At 30.4% G+C, this 23,678-nt stretch overlaps 1 protein-coding gene across 1 annotated transcript; it reads right to left on the reverse strand.

Moving 5' to 3' along the window:
• Window positions 1-12,569: 12,569 nt before the first annotated feature.
• LOC110805238 (syntaxin-81-like) lies at window positions 12,570-18,168 on the reverse strand. The gene is made up of 7 exons (XM_022010841.2): window positions 17,419-18,168; window positions 16,758-16,841; window positions 16,559-16,663; window positions 15,202-15,345; window positions 13,958-14,200; window positions 13,652-13,783; window positions 12,570-12,875 (listed from the first exon to the last, which is right to left on the reverse strand). The coding sequence occupies exons 1-7, from the start codon at window positions 17,494-17,496 to the stop codon at window positions 12,732-12,734; spliced, it is 930 nt and encodes a 309-aa protein (XP_021866533.1). The 5' UTR covers window positions 17,497-18,168; the 3' UTR covers window positions 12,570-12,731.
• Between the last annotated feature and the right edge of the window lie 5,510 nt (window positions 18,169-23,678).

The raw sequence follows: 23,678 nt of genomic DNA on the forward strand, positions 1-23,678 counted from the left end.
GCAGCACTCGCTGCGCCAGACACAAGGCCTGAGCCAGGTGCAAGCCTTTTGGCATCTTCCCAGCCTTTTTTCTATATAAACCCCTCATTTTTCCAGAAATGGAGGGGGAGGAAAAATCAGAAACAATATAATGTCGAAATGCTAAAATCGATTCTCACTTCCTAAATCCTCAAAAATTCAATCTTTCAAAAATCACTTACAATTTCTAATATTCAAGCAATTGGGAAATCATCTTGGAGGCTTCAACCTAGAAAATATAGGTAACACGAGTCCCTTAAATCTCATATTTATGCATTAATCTTCAATATTTTCTAATAAACAAATGATGTTTAGTGAGTTCATAACTCATAAAAACTAGATTTTGTACAAAAATGAGTAACCTTTAAGGGGTTTCATGGTTGAATCCCCCTTAAATGGTCTTCCCTACTCTATTTCTATGTTTCAAGTTTCAATCTTTTATGCTTTATTTTCAATAAAACTTGGTTAGTAAGTGAAGTTTTCCTTCTTGAAAGTATTCCTTCCAACAACCATGATACAAATCTTCAAAAACCCTTAACTTTATACAAGTTCCATAATGTTTGGGAATGTGCAAACCCTTTTCCAAACTAGAACACATGAACTACCAAAATTTCATGTACAAATGCAAATTCCATGTTCAATATTCAATGATGTTTAAGTGGAATTCATTTCCTTTAAACTAGAATCAATTTCAATAAAAGGAGCTTATTAAAGGTGAAGTCTTTTACTTAAAAGTCTTAATCTTTAAGAATGTAGCCTCCTAATTTCAAGTTCAATCTTCAATATTCAATATCCAAGTTCAATATTCAAGCTTTATTTTTATATTCAAGTACAAAATCAATGATACTTTTTAATGATCAAACTCATTTCAAAGTTAAATTCTTTCAAAGTTGGATCAATGAGGGGCCAAGTCATACTTGAACATGTGCCTCTTGTTTGGATTTCCAACATCATTCATACAAGTTCTATCATTGCAATTTCAATACTTTATACTTACTTTATTGCTTATTTCAATTCCGCACCTTTCAATTTCGCACGTATTATTCATGTTATTTTACTCGCCTAGTCCTTCTAGGTGATGAGGTTTACACCTAGGATTTTTTCTAAGTGGTAATGTATAATCTTACTAATTCTGCACTTTCATTTTCTATTGTGATGCTTGCTTTATTTGTTATTGCTTTCATCACCCAACATGCTAAATCAACAATCTACAAGTTCTCATCATGCTTAACAAAGATAATTTTTGGACAACCGGTTTAGGTTCCCTAAATTTGACTTAAAGCAAAGTGATCACATACAAAATTATCAATATCAATGTCCTAAATATGCATGCTCACCAACCTAAACTTAGTGCCATGATTAGGAGTTCACGAATATGATCCTTGTCTTGTATGAACCAATTTTTCAAGTCTACCCAAATAAGAGCCTCGTTCCCTTACCTTAGTCTTATTGCGGTTTCAAGTCCTATACCTTATCCCGAGTCATTACGATCTTTCCAAACCGTACCCATAAACTTGTTTGGTGGCGATTCCATCGAAGTTCAAAATTCCTAAGTTGTATGGGGATTTTACGCATTTTCTATATTTTGAATTTCGATTTTCTATGTTCAAATTCGATTAGCATCATTTGTGTGAACTTAGAATTAGGCTCCCCTCTACGGGGTGGGATTGCAAAAATCAAGTCAAAACTAGTGATCACATTCTTGATAAATCGAACCAAATTTGAGTCTTTGGTGAATCTTAAACAAGATTCATCAAATGCTTAAAACTTGCATATAAAGTCCAAATTACAAATAATACGAAATACAAAAAATACAACACAAAATACCCCCTACAGGTGCGTTCTATTGAACTTATTTGACCTGAACTTATCTGAACTTATATGAACTTACTGGAACTGATTGGAACTTATTAATAATAATAATAATAATAATAATAATAATAAATAAAATAAGTAAAAATAGTAAATAGTAATCATAATAATACTAAATAAAATAAAAATAAATAATAAAAATAAATAATGATAACAATAATAAAAATAAAAATAAAAATAAATAATAATAACAAAAATAAATAATAATAATAATAATAATAATAATAAGTAAAAATAATAATAAAAAATAATGATAATAATAAAAAATAATAAAAAATAATAATAATAACAATTATATAAATAAATAATAATAATAAATAATAAAATAATAAATAACAATGATAATAATAATAATAATAATAATAATAATAATTAATATAATAATAACAATAATAATAAATAATAATAAATAATAATAACAATAATAATGATAATAAGAATAATAAGAATAAAAAATAATATTCCTTAATAATAATAGTAATTACTAATACTGAAACTTATTGGAATTTATTGGAACTTATCTGAACTTATTGTAACTTATTGAAATTATCTGAATTTATTGGACTTGAAACTTATTAATTTAAGGTGAACAAAACTCCCCCTAATAGTGCAAGTCATGTTAATAAGTTGATATATTATATAAAACAATAATAAGGTCTTGTTCTCTTTAACTTATAGGACCTTATTTTCTGGTCTTATAAGTTCAGATAAGTTTAGATAAGTTTCTATAAGTTAAATAAGGTCTTATAAGTTCAATTAAGGCCTTGTAAGTTTCAATAAGGTCTTATAAGTTTCAATAAGGTCCTATAAGTTTGAACAAGGTCAAGTTTCAAGTAATAAAATATGAAATATTATGATTATACGCTTTGTTATATTAAATAAATCATATTTATGTTATTATATTAAAATAATTACTAATTGAAGTTAATAATTATCAGTGATATATAAGTATTAATTAATATGTTATTATTAATTATTATCAATATAATTATAAGAAAAACTTAATGAACACTGTTAAAATTACGTGTACAACACAAATCTATGGATGATCTTTTTGGAAAGACATACAACAAATAAACATGTACTCCATACTTAGTGGTAATCATAATGTTCCTATACTTGTCAGTTGTGAAATACTCGTTGGGAGTATCAAAGAGTTATTTTTTTGTCCGTGCTAAAGTTCCATTACGGAATACAAAGAGGTTTATTAAAGAGTTAATCTCAATATTTTTTTACAAACCAGTCGAATTCGTATTTGGATTTTATAAATTTTGGAAATTATTACAGAGTAATAATTTATATCATTAATAATAACATAAAACATAATTATTCATATATTAGCTAAATAATAATTACATTATTAATTTATATTTATTAATATTTGCAATCAACTAATATCAATATTCTAATGATTAAAAGTTTAGTAATAATCTAATAAACTTTATATAAAGTATAATAAGGTTTAATAAGGTCTTATAAGTTAAATAAGGTCTTATAGGTTCAGATAAGTTTAAATTATTTAAGGTAGTGTTTGGATATTGTCATTTCATTTCAAATTATTCATTTCAATTCCTGACATTCAATTCCAAATCACTTGTTTGGGAAACAACATCTCAAAACCCATCATTTCAAATCTTTATGTTGGGAAAAAATTGAAAATTTCATTTCACAATTATAATAATTAATTCCACATAATACATTAAAAAAATTAAATTAGGCATCCCAAATTCATCATTAATCTTCTAACACTTTATTTGCCACTTTCATTCTTTATTCTTCTCCCATGATATTCAAAGCTCATCCATATCAGGTAAGAACAATATTGTTCAATAACATTCAACAAAAGATTCAAAACCATATGCAAAATTGAATGAAAATATGGTAATTCAACAACAATTTAATGAATTTATGCATTGAATTGTTGTATTAATTAACAAGGATCTAAAAAATAAATAAATTAAGTTGTTTACAACATTCGAATTGGGGAAAGCCGAACCCTAATTCTTCAAAACTCGTTGTCGTCATCATCATTATTGTCATGGTGTCTTGAATCTTTCTTAACTTGGAATGAGTTTTTGTCGACGACAATGACCAACAAGGTGGAAGGCAACAAAAGCAAGGTGGAAGGCAACGAATGGAGGAATTCAGCAGGTAGCAAGAAAAATAAATAAAGTACGAGGGGTGAAGAGGAGAGAGAAAATAAGGAGGTTGAGAGGAGATCAGATGAAGGAGCTTGAGAGTTCAACAATGTTGGATAAGGAAGAAGAAAGGGAAGAAGGGAAAGTACGTAAAAAGAAAAAAATGTCGACTAATTTGAGTGACTGGGTGGGTGAAGCCGTAGAGGAGAGTGAAAGGGGAAAGAGAGGCAGTAGGTTTTCATGGAATTTCAAATGACGACACTTTCAAATGGATTTCAAATCCCAAAGGTTGGGCTTATTTTTTACAGAGTTAGATTTGGGCCAAATCCAAATTCAAATCCTTTCAATTCCCAAACAAGGTATTTGGGCCAATTCCATGATTTCAAATGAAATGACAATATCCAAACACACCATAAGTATTGAAGAGCACACACTCTAAGCCTTGAAGATCGGCACAAAGTACTTTTTCCTTTTTAAGCAACTATGTTACATACCTTTCCTACCACAATTTTATGAGAATATTTCCCAAGACTTGCGATATTTGATCATTTGAAATATGTAATTAGCATAGCACTTCTAAAATAATTGTGAAAGAATAAACTTGGAGAATAAGTAAAAAAAGATCCATACAAAACTCTTAAACATACATCTATCTATATATATTATTAAATCTATAAGACAATGCATGATATCTCTCTAGTGTCTCATTACTTCACGCGCACATATTACACATGTTGTTACCTCACAAAAAAATGTTGGGATCGATGCTTGAACTCAACATTTTTGGTACCAACAGTTTTAACCACCACTCCTATTCATCAACTCATGACATTAAATCAATAAAAAATGAATATGTGTTGTCAATGTTAACAATTTAATGCCCAACATTTGAGTAACCATTTATGATAACAAAAACTTGTTTAATTTTTCTTCATATACTCAAATCCTATATAATTTATTTATTTTTTTGAAAGTTATTCAAATCTTACATGGAATTGTTATAATAGAAAATAAGAAAAAAAAAACATTGTACTTAATTTTTAGTTGGCCTAGTATGTTCTCCTCTAAAAGGTTTGTAAGTTTGTAAATCAATGTATAATTTGTAAGAAATGTCTTATAAGGTACCTACTTGTAAGCGAAGAACAAAAAATCGAGTTTTACACAAATCAAGTAAATTACTCAAAAAGTCCGTTAACCCGTTTTAGTTCTTAAACAATATACTACATACGTAATGTTCCGTATAATGAATTTTACAGTATATGTCAGTGAATTTTTTAAAAAAAAATAATTTCAAACTCATGTAAATACTCGGGACATCTCTCGGGCCAATAACACTAGTTATTTATTAAATACCCTAAGGCAATATAAACTACATATTCCATATTAATAGTTACATTAAGTTCAAAAAAAAAAACAAAAATTGGCGAGCTACTATCAGCTGTACAAAAGCAATGATCATGCCATGTAGCGAAGATTATGTTTAAAAGATGTTAGACAAATATCCTTGCTTGATCTCCCCCCTTCTAATTAGTTGAAATTAGTATAGGACCCGTGTGATGCACGGTTTAAATATTTTAACTGTAAGTACAGAGTTAAATTAATTTAGAAAAGAAACATAGAAAAACACGAAGATATTTTTTATTCCTTTTCTTGCATCACCCATAATTTCATGTTAGGTATAAATATCAGTTATCATCCTATAATATGAGAGATATAAATTCTCAACATGAACCGTGGAACCCACTGGGTTGGTCCGATCTTTAGACCCGAACAATTGATAACCCGCGAGCTGGAACCCAAAATCCGATCTGATTATATTCAACCCGAACCGACCGGAAAGTATTAACCCGATTAAGATCTGAAACCCGATAACAAACCGTTAAGCAGCAAATCGATCTGTTTCAACTCAATCCGAATGGATCTGAAACCCGTTAATGACCCAATCCGTTTCAATTCGAACCGTTTGAACCCGAGGAAAGCCCGTCTACAATTCAACCAAAACTATTTTAACCCGTAACCCGCTTAATCTGAACCGTTTACAACCCTTAACCCGTTGAATTCGATCGTTTATAACCCATAACCCGTTTAATCCCGCTACTAATCTTAAATTCTTCACACTTTTAAAAGTTAGTTATTGCCTTTGTCCCTAATAAAGGTCTCTATATTAGAATTTATAAACGTATTAAAAATTGTGATTTTATAATTTGGTACCGAATTCACCTGACCCAAAGTACAACCCTCTACCATTTCATCCCGTTACTGATATATCCACTTTGTATGAACCTGAACCGATAAAAACCCGAGCCGATATAAACTTAAAAACGATGTAACCCAGCTATACATGTTTAACCCGACCCATTTCAGATCTGATATTAAGCTCAAATGTCATCTCATTTTTTATTGTGTTATCCGTACCCATTTTGTTACCCACCCTTTCTCAAGTCTATTCTCTTGAAATCAGGTCTGGTCAAATCCATAAATTTGAATTAGGCCCTATTAGATTTAATCAGATCCAAGTCTAGTAAGGTTAGATAAGTTCATATAAACTCGAAAATTTTATTACAAATAAGATGAAGAGATATTGAATACTTTATTTCAAATAAGGTGAAGAGATATTGTATACTTTATTTCAAATAAGGTGAAGAGATAATCACTTCCGTTTTTCTTTGTTCCACTCACTTATTATATATGTGGTCAAAATAACAAATAAATAAATAAATAATTGATTCTACTTTGTAGAATATATATGAAAGAAAGAAATTATGTTAACTAAAACTTAAAACCAAAACCAAACCCACCACATCACCACCGAGAATACATTTTTATCTCTACAAATGTCTATCACTCATTGAATCACAACTTATATATTACCGTCTAAATCGGGTGGAGACAGGCGAATGTTCATTAAACCTGCTTCACCGATTTTATAATTTGAATTGTGATTTAAAATATGGAGATATTGAAGTATCCTCTGTACTAGTAAAGTCATAAGAATTAGATATTAGTTACTCCCTCCGTCCCACATTACTCGTTACACTTACCTTTGCACAGATTTTTGGTGATATGTGGTTGTTTGGTCATCAATTGTTAGTGAGATTTTTTTTAATTGAATAAGAGAGGGTGTGAGGACAATTTTTTTTTTAGTGGGAAGAGAGATACAATATAATAATTTTGTGGCCAAGTTGTGTCAGTTTATTGTTGGGAATCTAAACACTAACTCAACCTATCTAATTAAATGTGTCATGTCGTGTAAATCCTTTGATTAAACAGGTCGTAAACCCTTTACACTAACCCGCTTTTTCGTGCCCGGTTCATGTCGTGTTATTGTGTCGCATTAGATTTTGCCATCTCTGCAAATAACCAAAGAACGTGTGTGTGTGTATATATATATATATATATATATATATATATATATATATATATATATATATATATATATATATATATTAAATCACTAATTATCCCAAAAGAGTTTTAAAATGTGATTAGTACTTCTTCGTATTTTTTTGGTTGATTTACCCTTCCACATACTTATGCTTCATTATCTTTGTTGATAAAAAAAATTTACATAGTAAATCATTGTTCCATACGGCAACAAATTAATTTATGGGCTTTGTAACTTTCAAAGCACTATATGTTTATCTTTACTCAACATAACTAGCTTTTGAGCTTGTTCTTTGAACGGGCAATTATATTAGTGGTTATTAAGCCATCTTTTAAAGTGATAATTTTATTGCGGGTGTGTGATTTAATTAGTGGGAATATATTTATATATGAGTTAAATTTAAAATTTAAAAATATATAAAGTGGATGATATATTAATATTGAATGTTAAAGAGGTAGATGAAGTGGAAGAAGTTGAATGAATATATATATGAACTAAATGGTGAATTGATGTTGAATGGAGAAGATGAAGGGAAAAAGGTGTTGAAGTTGTAAAATACTTTATATACCAAATGAAAAATTGAAAAAAGAATATTATGGATGAAAGATGGGGTGACACATGTCATCTAATGATTTATGAAAGAATGGTGACACATGTCATCTAATGGTATATGGTTTTCTTTTTGAAATACTAGGTATAGATAGATAACTTAGAACTTTAGTTCCTAATTGTATATGGATCAAGTTTATCAAAACTTATTTTAGATCATAAAAGCCAATATTTGTTTATAAAATCACAAACGAATATGTTATTCTTATATGTATCGAAGATAGAATATTCACGATTAAATTTTCAATCTTGATCCTAAAAATAAGATAAACAAAAACATATAGAGGGAATACGATAAGTTTTTATATAATGAGTATTTTACACGTGTGTCTCCCTCAATCTAGCGTCCCATGAATTAATTTAACCCCGTCTTTTGGTTTTTTATAGGTATTTTTTAAATAAGTTGAAGTATAATGCCACTTTAATTTATCTTTCAAAATATAAAAAATCATTAATTACTTGAAAGTGTATTTATCTAATTTGTTTTATTCTTTCAAAATTAAAAACTTTCAGAAACGCTTACCTAACTCAAACAACCAAATGTCGCATATAAATATAAAATCAATAATTATACCAAATTATTGATAGTGTTTTAAAAATATACATAGTACTTTTTCCGTAATTTTTGGATGATTTACCCTTCCACATACTATATGTTCATTATCTTTGTTGATAAAAATATTTACATACTATACCACCACTTTTTCATCTCGTAATTTACTATGGGTCTTGCAACTTTCAACATAATGTAATTTTGTCTTTACACCACAAAATAGAAATTATGAAGTAATTTAAGTTAATCTAGAACTTTAGTTCCTATCTTATACTGATCAAGTTTACCAAAACTTATTTTAGATCATGAAAACCGATGTTTGTTTATAAAACCACACACGAATATATTCGTATATGTATCGATTATCGATCTTTTAAGAGTTAAAATCTCAATCTTATCAAAAATAAGACAAACAAAAACGGATAGAAGAGGCACAATAGGTTTGATTGACCTCAGCTCTCACGGCTAAGATAATTATGGATAACAAACTTAGGTTTCTCATTGATTTGATTGCTAATGAAGTGACCACATGATTTGTTTAATTGATTAAGGTTTAAAATGTGTAAAAAGTTGCTAATAATTCGTATTTAATAAGAAAAATGGATTAAAGGCCGTAATCGGGCGAGTTTGGTTAATGAACGGATTTGTGCCCTAGTCCCCATAATATCTTGGTTAGTTATATCATAATTAATTTGATAATTAGAATCACTATACACAGATTAATGGGAGCCTTTGTACTACGTATGAGACAATCCTTATGATTTGTCTCTTGGTTGTCCCTAATCGAAATCCATAAAAACGTTTAAAAGTCACGTACATTGGTTTAAAAAAATTGTATCATATATGTTTCATATTCGAAACTTAATTATTTTTCGAATTCTTATATGGATATACATACTCCCTCCGTCTCAGAATAGTCGTTATACTCTCCTGAGCATACAGTTTAATGCGAAAAGTAGTTGTGTGGTTATCAATTATTATTTTATTGAAAAAGTAGATGCGATAAGAGTTAGCGGGGTATTTTTTTTAATTGAATGAGAGAGGGCGTGAGGACAAAAAAAATTAGTGGGAAAAGAGAGACAATATAATAATTGTGGTGTCATTCCTAATTTAGAAGTGTAATAACTAATATAGGACGGACGAAAAAGGAAAGTGTAACAACTAATCTGAGATGGACTATATGTTTTACTCTAGGTAGTTCATCAGTATGTGTAGAGTAAAATTTTGTAAATAAGTGACTCCATTAATTGAAACTTATTATTCCCCTACTGAATTCATTTTTTCATGACTTTATAATCATGGGTTAGTATGTTGATATTTAATCTAGCATGAAATTTCCTTTCAATTTTTTTTAATCTAGTGTGAAAGTTTAGTTTTAACTTTTAAACAATAAACTCATTTTTTCATTCTAATTAAAATAATTCAAGCACCACTTCTTTACCTCAACCCAACAAATCACACCTGGGTTTTGACATGAAACAATTTTTTTTGAATCTACTTAATTAAGTTTATTACTCTTATTTGTTTTACATTTTTAAATTTTCTTTCTCCTAAGTAACATTATTTTCTTGAATCTACTTAATTGAGTTTATCTCTATTATATAAGTGAATAGGTGAGATTATTTTAGTAAATCCACTTTCGGTGTCCCCCTCAGATTACTAAACTACCCTCTACATAAAAATAATTAAATTCAAATAAATAAGGTTATTATTTAATGATTTAAACAGTTTCTTAGTAATTAATTAAAAAACCAGAATCTCTATTCTATAAGGGAACACCTGAGGTTATTTTAGTAAATGCACTTTTGTTGTCCCCCTATAAAAGACGTTGCTGACCATAAATTATATTAACAATAATTATTAAATACAATAAAAAGAAAAGAATAAGTCAATAGCCACAATAAATAACGTCATAAGGGGAAAAAGTCAGAAATAAATAAAGAAAACTACAAAAAAAAAAAAAATTAACCACAAATTACGCCACTAATGAAACATCAAGTTACTAATGGCAAAAACTCAAAATTAAAAAGGAATATTTACTTAATTACTACTAACTTAACCCACCAAAATCAGGGCTAGAAGTTAAAAAATGATTTTTTTTTTACCAATACTCCAAATTACAGCAAACTAACCCACCGCAATGACACAAAAATAAATAAAAATTCAAAATGTCAATCAATTACCCCTTAATTTTCTCCTCTATAATGTATGTTAGTTAATGTTAAATTGCTAATAACTTGGACAAAATCCCTTATTTATCTCCATTTCAATTCATAACCCCTCAATTCTCTCCATTTTAATTCATAACCCCTTAATTATCTCCATTTTAATTCATTAAAAAAAATGATGCAGTCCAAATGGTGGAACAACGCTCAATGTTGCAGTCCAAATAATCTACAAACTTATCAATTATGAAAGTGTAACGCATAAACCAAGCAATTGTTAAATTTGACAACAAAAAAAAGTCAATAAAAATTTAATTCCTACAACTAACAAGAACATCGATTACGAAACTTAATGACAATTGCAAATAACTAAAAAATTGATTATTTATCAAACTGGATTGTAGTAATTTTTTTTTTAAATGATTATTTAATGCCAATAAATAACAAAAGGAAATTCTAATGCAAAACACACATTGAATCTCTCTTATTTTCCTTCCTAGAGGCCATTGTGTAATTTGAGAGTAAAAAAACAACAAAGAATATTTAATTTCTACATCAAACAAGAAAGCAAGAAGTTTTATTTCTTTTAATATGAATATTAATAAATTTGAAAACAAAGATTTGCTCCATAGATAAATTTCATTTACCTAATTTTCATACGGAGTATTTATTTTGACAACATGATTTTCATTATCGATGATTTTTATTCATAAAGTAAATGATTATGTTACATTTTGCATGATTTATTTTCTTTTTTTCTTTTGTTGCTCTCAAGACCCTTTTTTTAAAAAAAGTGCTAATTAAAAAAAAATACACTCATTGTGACAAAACTGGATGTTTGGCACCAATATCCAATATCACTTTAAACATGAAAGAATTTAAATTACCTCATCATAATTTCTTAGTAAGGGGTGTAATCTACCAATACTTTAAGAATCACAATTAAAGTGTAAACAATTAGGGGTGTAATGTAATTACTTAATTAATTCCATAAATTATGCAATTTATAACCAACAATACAAGAAACTAAATTAATGGATTCAAGTAATTTTGGAATGACTATAGTAATTGACCGTGAAGCTAATTAAGGTCATAATTGATGTATAAATTTAATTCAATAAAATAATTGACCTTTCCAAATTCCAATGAAATCATATCAGTATTTAAGTAATTTTTATTTAAGGAATTGACTTAAAAGCAAAAGCTTAATTGAAAATTTAGAAAAAGAAGAAATTAAGGAAATAATTAATAAAACAACTTACACAAAATTTCATAAAGAAATAGATTAAAATTAATGTTGAAGTTAATAATTTTGTTATTTGGTTTACCTGAAATTTGAATCATAGTAGTGACTATTAAAATGCCAGCTCAAACAACGATGCAAAATCGAAATCAGAACAAATTCGTGAAAATATTTTCAAGGGTTTAAAACAATTTCATCTTTCTTTTGGTTTCTTTCAATTTTTTTTTTCTAAATGTATTTTTTTTACTTTGAGCTTCTTTTTCTTTTATCTCAGTATACACTTATCAATTTGTTGACAGAAGTTGACAAAATAAATACTTTGAGAGTCACAAGAGTCATACTTCCTCCGATTTTTAATACTCGCAACGTTTGAGATTCTTACACTATTCACATATTCGACTTTGACAATTGTTGGTGATTTATACGTAAGTTAAAACATAGTCATGTGAGATGTTGTTAGATTCGTCTTAATGTGTATTTTCAAAATATTAACTTTTAATATTTTTTGCTTAAAAAGAATTAAAGATAATAAAGATCTAAATTGTGCATTGGCATGCGTGAAAATGACCAACGTTACGAGTAAAAATGGACGGAGGAAGTATTATTTATGCACACGATACATGCTTGACAATTTTATAAAAGGTTATAGTTCTAATAAAATCATAAGTTTAAGCACGCATAACGTGCATATAAGACTAGTTACTAATAAGCTTGCAGCTGTTGACTGTTGAAACTTCTAATACATACATTAATTATACCAGTCAAGAAAAAGGACCGCAAAAATAAGTACAACCACAAACAAGACATTAAATATTCTGCTACTGCTATTTCGTTGTATGGCCTGCGTCAGCTCCTTGTTGCCAAGCACCACATTTTTGGTTGCTTCAACTGCCTACATACACAAAATATTGCAAATATGTAAATGCAAGGTTTTCTGATGATCTAACAACAGTATCCAAATTTTGTTTAGGATAATAGTTCCCACTTTCTGAAACACACTAAAAGAACCACAGAGAGTGTACAAGGAACTAAGTGCCATGATTTTAAAACTTTTAGTGAGGCAAGTGATTTACCTTACAAGATATGCAGATAAATAAAGAGCGATTGACAGGAACAATTGGTTCAACCTCTTGTGGACGTCATACACCAGTAGTTGTTGACAATTTGAAACAAATATATCATATTTTGAGGGCTCAGAGTTGATTAAATTCGCAGCACTTATGGTTCATAAACATACTATTTACCCCTAAAAAATCGCATTTTGATATGCCATGGGTTTCAATGTGCAGTTTAACGGAAAGCTACCCTCTCTGAGTTGCTTCATCGAGGTAATGTTACATACACCTGACCGTCACTTGAGTTCAAGGCATGATGATTACAAGGATTTTGAAATGAAAAAGGAAAAGCACAAAAAGGGGTGCATGTCTAAGCAAATAAACGCTGCAAAATCTCGACTTGATAACAAATGGGAAAGTAGTTTGGAACATCCCAAAAATGAGATCAAGACAGCTTCAGAACAAAATTCCCCACTAACAAGACAGGTGATGGTCAGGAAGAACACATTCTAGAGACAGAAAAAATAACCGTGTAACCAGAACAGAATCACTGCTCGGGTTTCCCAAGAACACTTAAATGTCAAGGTCTTTCAACTACGGAAACAAATCTTACCTGATCGTACAAATATTCAATCTGTTGGACTTGCTGGAGAACATGTGTAGCCAAGAGGTGATTCAGTGCAGACATCTCCACCATTTTTGTTTCAGTTTCTTGAGCAGCATCAAGGAGATTACTCAGCTCCACCTAAATTGACCTTTAATGTTATTCAGAAGAATTCTACAGCCAAATACTAAATAGAAAATGTGCATTGATATTATAAAAAGTATAATGAATACTTATAACCTGTAATGCACAAGTATCATCATCCAAACTAAATTAAAAATGTGCATTGACACTATTTAATTTGCATCTTATAACCTGAAGTGCACGAGTATCATCATCCAAAAGCTGTTCTTGGACTCTTTGGGGACTGGGTTCTACTTCATCATGTTCCTTAACCTCTGGAAGCTTTGATTTCAAATTATCTATTGCATTTTGGTCGGAGATACGGCTACGTTTTCTTCTGGGCATTGTTCTATTCAAAGCATCTTGGAACCGTACAGCTCTTAGCCGATCAAATTCTGATGTAACTGAATGAAGCTTTTCGCTCAATATCAAAACCTGTACAATTGTTTCAGCAATTAATGACATGTCTAGAACCTAGAAAAACATAGGTATATCTGCTGTGTTCATAACTTCATATTAACCTTCCTCATTGTGTTGGTTATATTAATCTAAACAAGATTCAATTGCCATGCAGAGGCATGTAGAAGCACGCTAGTAAGTAACATTCAATATACAAATTTCACAACCAAACAATTTGACAGGCAATCTTGAGAGCTTACTGGTCAAGACAACAAATTCTCCGAACAGGGAAACCATGCAAAGGAACTGATGCGTGAAAAGAGATCCTCCGAAGACTATGTTATGTAACATTAAGAAAATAAGTTTCAGGAAAATAAGTTGAGTTCCAATATGTTCCAATATGTTTAGATAAGTTCAAACATCGAACCAAGTTCAATTCACAACTACATAGAATTCAATTAAGTTATTAGTTCGAACAAGATAAGAGATTTTCAAGTGAAAGTAATACCAACCCTCCATAGTTATAACTTATAAGGGGGTGTTTAGTTCTGTGTTTTTTGGAATCAGGTATGGGTATGGAATCATCTTCCAAAACCAAACCTTAATGTTTGGACCTTGTAATCATCCATATCAGTACTTGATTACTTGGTGTTTGGTTTAGTCATTTTTAAACATCTGAAACCCAGGGAACCCACCCCAAACCCACAAGAAATCAGGTTCTCGTGCCTAGGGGGGTGGGTTTGGGGGGAAACCCCCCTGTGGAATCAAAAAATTTCCAAAAATAAAAATAATATCCAAATTTTTAGTTTCAGCATACCTCTACTCTACGTCTCCACCACATCCCCCCATTGCTCCAACCCTCGCCACCTACCCTAACCAATACCAACTGCCTGCCATTGCAACTCCCACCCACCAACATTGCAACACACTTAATCACAACCAACAACGACCAACCACCCCCAATGCCAGTGCCTCCCCCCCCCCAACTTAGCTGTACAAGAATCCAACTACAATCATCAGGATAAGTCATCACATACCACTCCATGTTTATGGGCAATTGTATCAGCATTAGAACCATCTGTCCTCGTACCAAGCCAGCTCTTTGAATTTGCTTCTTCGTCACTTATACTAGCTTTTAGAACCTCTATCTGCTTTTGACACAATTTAACAAAAGAAGTAACCTGCAAAGAAACAACTTCATATCAAATAACTCATTATCAAAATCAGTTCATAACAAAAAAAGATGAGATAACTTGAGTATTTGACCTTCAATCATCTCTAACTTCTAACAGACAAAATACTTTTAGCAATACCTGGCATTAAATACATTTCAAATTTTCAAGAGACTAAAAAAACAGAATACATTCTAGAACACAATCTATTACGCACTCGCCATCATCTTTAATGTTCAATTCTTTGCCTGCGGGATAAAAGAATTGGTCAACTCTTGGACAACATTAAATTAAAAAGTCAGCCCTCCTTTCTATCATTATCTCTTAAAGGAAAGCGGAGGCCTACATTGTCCACTTCAGTGAAGAATCAAGGCCAGTCACTATACTTCAAGAAAAACGATAATGTGTTCTTTAACTGATCCAATTGCTTATCGTCACATACCATGTTTATGGCAGGAGTGCAGGACAGAGACAAGAAAGAGACGAAGGCAGCAGTTACAGTAAACCTCAAAAATGCAAGAAACCAGTCAATGTAAAAAATATTAATGCGCCTCCTACGAACTTTTAGATTGTCCTATTGAAGTGAACAAATTTAGCATATAACCAATCTTGATTTAAGAATGCAATCATAAGAGAGCAGAAGAGGAATCGGAGCAACCTTGGAACTAATTATCTTCAACAGAGAGAGAAGAAGTAATTAAATTGTAAGTGTGATGCGTCCATAAGACTAGCTTCTAACAGGTACTTAAATATGCACCCCCCACCTCTGCCCCACCTCATTCAGAAGGGGTATTAGGCTTACAATTAACAGTTGTGTACTTCGGTTCTGCTCAAAATTCATTCTTGAAGTCGAGTAGGCAAATCACTACCACCAAACTATTAATATATCACCATAAGAAAAATCATCTATGGTAACACTTTGAGGCAACTAACTCATAGTTGCCTCTAAAATTATTCTTCAGCATCACCTAATGTTGTGGTTGCCTCTAAAGGTACTATTCAGCATCACTTAAATCATGGTTGCCTCTAATGTAACTTCCAGCATCACTTAAATTACGGATGCCTCTAAAAGGTACTTCCTCCGTGCCTTTTTAGGCTCTGTTTTGTTTAACTTATTTTGACAAGGCCACAAGTACTTCAAAGAACCAAAGACATGAAATTCAGAGATAACACAAACCCAAAATCAATTCCATTCAGAATAAAAATATAGCTTATAACTTACTTCTTGCTCAATGCTATCTCTCTCATGTTCGGTTGTCCGATGCATATCAACATAATCACGCTTATGTTTCATCAAATACTGTCCCAATTCCCCAATGCTCTCAAGCTAGAAATTCAATAAAGCCAAGCAAAAACAGCGCATTACACAAAAAATCTTCCTCTAATCAAATTAACAACAAAATTGGTTGAAATGGTCTTACTGTTTTCAAAGAAGATTTCATGAAAGGAGTCCTTTCGCGAGGCTTGTGAATGATAAATGATGCCATTACAGCAGCCACTTTAGACTAACACACACCAAAATTAAAAAATCATGAGAACTACATTTTATATTATTCACATATTGATGATGGGATATTAAATTTCGACTACCAACATAATCAAACAACTAAATACAAACAAATCAAACACTCTTTGATTTCATAATCTCTGTTAAGAATTTTATCGAACACCTAGCATGCATTGAAAATCTCAACTGATTCTTGTTATTATTCTTCATTCTTTACCAAACCAAAGATTGAATTGAGCCCTTACTTTGAGATAGATGTAAAACCCAGATTCTAGACAGATAATTGTAAAAATAAAAATAAAATGGAAGTGATGATTGAAGTTACTTGGATTTGGGGTTATTTCGCAATATTAGCAAAACCGTTGGTGTTTTTGTTGAAAATAAATTGAATGAGATTCTAGAGACGATTCGGAGTTTCAGACAGGTTTATTCACAAATTCAATGGATTGGAAGGATTCTAGAGAAGACTCAATTTCTTCCAGTTTAATCAATCAGGATAGAAAATAATAAATCAAAATCCATTAGTGAACTGATACTGTCGCCAAGTTTGATACAATAAAACAGGAGAGAGAAACCTCATTATACTCCAAAGAAACAGTTTCACGGCGAACAGCATCCTTGAAATCCTCAGTTCTATCCCTAATTTTGGCCATTTTCGGATAATACACCAGGTGATGCTGAAAGGAATTTGGTACAAATGTACAATGTGAAATTCTACGAATTGACAAGAATTCGACCGCAGAAGAGCTTTACTTTGCAGCGAAATCAAGGAGAAGATGGATAATCGTTTTTGGAGAGAGAAAGAAGGAGGGGAAAGGACGGCGGCCGTGGTGCCTGGCGTTGATTGGGCGCGGGCATGAGCAGGGAAGATAGGATATTAGGATCTGAACACGTCTTCTTTTATTTTTCGGTTAAAAGTTTTCTGGAGGTGTGCCGGTGTGGTTTAATGTAAGTTTGAATTATACTCCGTAATCTCCAATGGCAACCATAATGCCAACCCATGTTGTTGATATTGAGCAAGGAATTAGTCGCCGGTGCTCCACTACTACCGTCGGCGAGGTTTCCAACTAGGAGAGTGTCCGTTTCTCCAGCAGTAGCTCAGGTGAGCATTGTACAAGGGTTGTTAGTGGGGTGGGTGAAAATGTTGGTAGTGGGAGGTTGACTGAGAAAAGGTGGCACATCGGGAGAGAGGTGGAGGCGGAGTGGTGGCTGCGGAGATGAAAAGGGCGGTGCATTTGTCGAAGTGGAGGGAGATTGTAGAATTGTCACCTGAGTTTAGATGGGTCGACCCTGAATATGGGTTCCAACTAATCCGTCACTGAACAAGCTCGGTCAAAAGTCATTAATCTAATACATATATATATATGTAAAAGATCAATTGAGGTTGTCATGAGTGGTTAAGGGCCTCTTGCTCCTTAACCAAAGTCTCGCGTTCGAGTCTTGGGAATGGAATATTAGAGCGCCACCTAGGATTACAGTTGGTTTCAGCCAATGAAAAATCAGATTTCTAATTTATTTTTGAAATAAAAAAATCAAGTGACACGTAGATAATTAACTAGTTTAGGGCCCGTGCAACGCACGACTACTACTAAAACAATTTATTATTTTAATAGTAACTAAAAGACTTGTGATATTAGGAAAACATGAGAGTAAAAAGAATATATGAAAAAGTATAAATTCAAAGTTGTGTAAAGAAAATATTCAAATGATTTAAATTAATTTGCATATTACTATGCAAAATTAAAAATTATAGTCGTTTACTTGTATGTAGAACGATCTAACAACGTTAACCAAACCCGAATGATTCAAGACTAATTTTCGAAAAGACCCGAGCATAACCGAGTTAGTCAAATACAACATATTTTGAATTGAGTAAAATCTTGATAAATAAATTTATATGTTAGTCTACTTACCATGTATTTTTATTTTAATTAACATTCTTATTTACCAGTTACCATGTATTACATTATTAATATAGACTAACATTAGAAGTTCATTTATCAATATTTTTTATATTTCTTATCATATTAAAAAATTATAATAACACATAAATAAAATTATATCATAAAGGAAAAAATAATATTGATTTATCTTTCCTCCAATAATATATTATGCAGTACACATCTATGGTAATTAAAATATATTTTTATCTTAGTTTCCTAAAAAAAACATAATGTAATTAATTTATTTCAAAGTAAAAAAATAAAAAAATATTTTGGCGGGAAAAAATTGCACCAGGAAATGACACGTGTCATTCCTGGTGTCTCTTTTAGTGTATAGTAATAGATTAGATGCCACAAGATATTTTAATTAATTAATTACTAATATATACAATTTCATCCAAAATCATACACTTTAATAATTAAAAATAAATATAAAATAAAATACATCCAAAATCAAACACTAATCTAAAATAAAAGTCATCCAAAATCAAACACTAATCTAAAAATAAATTTCAATCTAAAATCAAACACTAATCCAATATTAGAGTGCCACGTAGGAAGTCTAATGCTCCCGGGCAATGAAAAATAATATTTTGAAATTATTTTTGAATTAAAAAGTCGATGCCACGTAGATAAATAATTAGGCGCCACGTAGATATTTTTATTAATTAAGTATTAATATTACGCATATACAATTTCATCCGAAATCAAACACCCTAATAATTAAAAGATAAATCTAAAATGAAAATCCAAAATAAAAAATAACCTAATCTAATATATAAATATATCAGTAGGTATATATAAAAGTTTTATTTTAACTTAACAATTTATTAGAATTCGTGCATCGCACATGCTAAAATCTAGTTAATAAATAAGTGAATCAGAATAAATTTTGAATCTCGTTAGTAAATAATACTAGCTCAGTAGCTCGAACAACTTGGTGTTCGGCTTGTTTAGGCTCGCTAACCGCTCGTTCATGTTTGTGTGTAAGGCTCCGTCTACTTCTCCTCATCTGGTCTGAACTTATGTTTTCTATCTGATCTGAACTTATTTTTTCTGATATGATCTGATCTGAATTGTACTGATATGTTCTGAATCAAGATTTAATTAAAAATCTACAATTATTAATATTAAACGATTTACAAGTAAATTAAATGTTATTTAAATTTATAATATTGTTATTAAAATTGTACATTATTTTTTACTTTTCTCGGTAAATTTAACTATTACTTACATTATTTAGACTTGGAGATGATCTAGATAGATCTGTTATGATCTTGACATGATCTAGACATATCGATTTTGATCTGAATATGATATGGACAGATCGGTTCTGAGTGGAAATGATTTGGAGAGATCGGTTATGTCCTAGACAAGTAGACATGATCTGGACAGATCGATTTTGATTTGGACATGTTCTGGACATTTTTGGCACATGTGAGCTATGATATAATAATAATAGTAATAATTAATAATAATATAATATTAATAATAAATAAATAAATAATAGTAACAAATAATAATAGTAATAATAATAATAATAACGTTTTATAATAATAATAATAATAATAATTATTATTATTATAATAACAATAATAATATAATAATAAAATAATAATAATAGTTGTAGTACCAAATAATAATCGATCTAATCTAATATACATATATAAAGGAGGCATATTTGCTGAAATATTAGAGCGCCACCTAGGATTACTAATGGTTTCGGCCAATAAAAAATAAGATTTCTAATTTATTTTTGAATTAAAAAAATTGATTGCCATGTAGATAATTAAATAGGTGCCACGTAGATATTTTAATTAATTAATTACTAATATATACAACTCCATCTAACATCAAACACTATAATAATTAAAATAAAATCTAAAATAAAATTCATTCAAAATCAAACACTAATCTAAAATAAAATAAATAAAATTCATTATCCAATATTAGAGCGCCATGTAGGGAATCTAATGGTTTCGGCCAATGAAAAATAAGATTTCAAAATTAATTTTGAATTAAAAAAGTCGAGTGTCACGTAGATAAATAATTAAACGCCACGTAGATATTTTAATTAATTAATTAATAATATTATGCATATACAATTAATTTCATCCAAAAACAAACACTCTCATAAATTATTATTTTTTAAAATCTAAAATGAAATTTAATACAAAATCAAAAACTAATTTAATCTAATACGAAGTATATAAAATTGGTATATACATAACAATTTAATAGAATCCGTGCATCGCACGGGCTAAAATCTAGTATATATATATATATATATATATATATATATATATATATATATATATATAAAGGGGAGTTTTTTCAAGAGCATTTAGAGCGTCCACGTAGGATTTCCACGTCATCAAATATATAACTAATACATATTTATTAAAATAAAAATAAAAAATTGGTAAAAGATAATAACAGATAACATTACTAAGAGTCAAAATAAGATAATAATAGTATAAGGGATAGAATTAGGGATAGAGTTACAATAACATTAAAATTCTACCAAAAAGATAACTATTATAGTATATAATGTATGTACGTCAATGTTGGTGTTGTGCTTTTGTCAAACAAAAAAAAATGCCGGTGTGTTCTGCTTGATATGGTCCATGGTTTCGAACCATGATACTCCGTATGTCATATTTATTGGTCGATCGAAGTGTATATACTCATGCAATCCCTATATGGCACCATGGTGGCATTCAATTCATGATCGGTATCTACGTTATGATAGCGCACTACTCCTTATGGGTTCCCACTATTATCCTCCTTATGTGTTCTTTCATTGGTATTTCTGCAAATCGGGCCGTTTTGCATAACGTGTTGTCCAAGTTACTCTCTGCAACAAATCTAGACCAAAATTGGCGAGCCTTGACCCCAAAAGTGGAGTATTGTGTTTTCCTCCCTCTTCTTTGCTAAAATATAATTCAAATTAGTTTTTACATGGAGGTTCGTTATTTCTCTTAATTCGGAATCATATTGGCTCTGTTATGAAATCTATTCGCGTCGTACCTTAAATGATAATTACCCTACCAGAATTTGTATCTTTAACGACAACCTAATTACAACGGACAACCTAATTACGACGGGGCTAACAACCAAACAAAGACGAGAATAACCGTCGACATTTAACGACGGCCCCTTTTTATGACGGGTTCGCGACAGGAAATCCCGTCATTAATCAACCATTATTGGCCTTTAGCGACGGGATTTCCTGTTTTTTTTTTTTTTTGGTGCGAATGAGCCACGAGGGCAATGTAAATTACAAATGGGGGCAGGGGGATTCGAACCTGAGACCTATTGTACACAGGCCCTCAATCTTAACCACTAGGCCAAGACATCATTGGTGGGATTTCCCGTTGTTAATGGTACAATTTTTTGTAGTGTAAGTTCGTGGTATTTTAAGATATACTCTGTACCTAATAATTAGAATTACTAGATATAAGGTTGTGATGTATTGTTTGTTTTTTCATGAAATAACCATTTTTTTTAGGTTCATGTGAAGATACTAATTAAAATCAATAACTAATAAAATCAATGTACACCGTCAAGTAATTGTTTTAATTTCTTTTAGTAAAATAAAATAATAATAATAAAGTAATCTTTGCAATTTTTTTCAATCAAAGTGAATTGTTTTTGATGTTGATCAAGTTGGCCGAAATTCGTATGGTAAAAATGAATTTGATGAGATAAAATTTGATGAGATAAAATAAGTCAAATTAAACCTATAAGCCAAAAATAAATATATTGAAGAACATACTAACTCGTACGATGTACGGGCTTCATATCTAGTAATAATAATAATAATAATATGAACTGAACTGAACTAATATGATATGAACTTATTTTTTCTGATCTGATCAAATCTGAACTTATTTTTCTGTTATGATCTGATAAGATCTGAAATAAGGAATAAAGTCCTAAATTGAAATAAGGTGAACTAAACAGGGCACAAGCTCGTCCGTGTTCGTTTATAAGCTCGAATTTTAAGTTAGAACTAATTTGCAATTATTTTGTTAGACTTTGATTTTTAGAATATTTTTATTTTATAAAATAGTATTAGTAATATCATGCAAAAATATTATTTGAATTGGTTATTTTTCAATTTTTTAAAATAATATTACGTTTATTAATATGTTCGTTTAAATTTGATCTTGCTCGTTTACCAAAGCTCGTTTGTGAAAACCTCGTTTAAGTATAGCCCGGCTCGGCTCAAACTTGAATTTAAACGAGCTTTTTGTGAGCTAAGCTCGAACAATGAAAAACTTAAACGAGTCAAGCGCTCGAACTGTAATCCCCCGTAAATTTATAAATTTTATTAATATATTTTAACGCATATTATTTATATTTAAATAGAATTTATGAATTTTAAGTAATAAATATATAATTAACGTATATTTATTTTATTTTAAGTACGTTTTAAATATTTAACGATTTTTGAATTTTATTATATATTTAATGTATATTTAATTTTATGTAAATATATTATAAATGTTTTAACGGTTTGCGCAATCAAGAATAATTTAGGAAAACTCGTTGAATTCGGAAAAACAATTCTATTCGGTTTTGACTCAAACACTAAAATCCAAATCTTAATCCTAGCCCACATGAGAAAAGCCCAAAATAAAAAAACAAAAAAAAAACCCATACCCCTCTTTTCTAATTCACGTGAAACCAACCTCACCCAAAACCCCTTCCTTCCTCTCTTTCACGTAAAAAGGAAAACTCAAACCCTCCTCCCTCACTGCCGTTTTTCTCTCCTCCCTTCACGACCGTCGCTGTCCCAGTCGCCGCCACCACCGCCGGACCTCCTCGCCACCGGGTAACCTCCCTTCTTCTTGGTCGTCCTTCTTCTTCGTTGTTCCTTCCTTCTT

This window comes from Spinacia oleracea, chromosome 4 (assembly GCF_020520425.1).
Source record: "Spinacia oleracea cultivar Varoflay chromosome 4, BTI_SOV_V1, whole genome shotgun sequence".
In the NCBI taxonomy this organism is placed as follows: Eukaryota; Viridiplantae; Streptophyta; class Magnoliopsida; order Caryophyllales; family Amaranthaceae; genus Spinacia; species Spinacia oleracea.

Excerpts from the sequence above, each read along its gene's own strand:
- LOC110805238 (XM_022010841.2), bottom strand. The coding sequence starts at position 17,496 with ATGGCCAAAATTAGGGATAGAACTGAGGATTTCAAGGATGCTGTTCGC. Across the intron at positions 15,346-16,558 it reads GAGATAGCATTGAGCAAGAA|GTTACTTCTTTTGTTAAATT; the intron begins GTAAGTTATAAG and ends GTTTCTTTGCAG. Across the intron at positions 12,876-13,651 it reads TTGAATATTTGTACGATCAG|GCAGTTGAAGCAACCAAAAA; the intron begins GTAAGATTTGTT and ends TTGTGTATGTAG.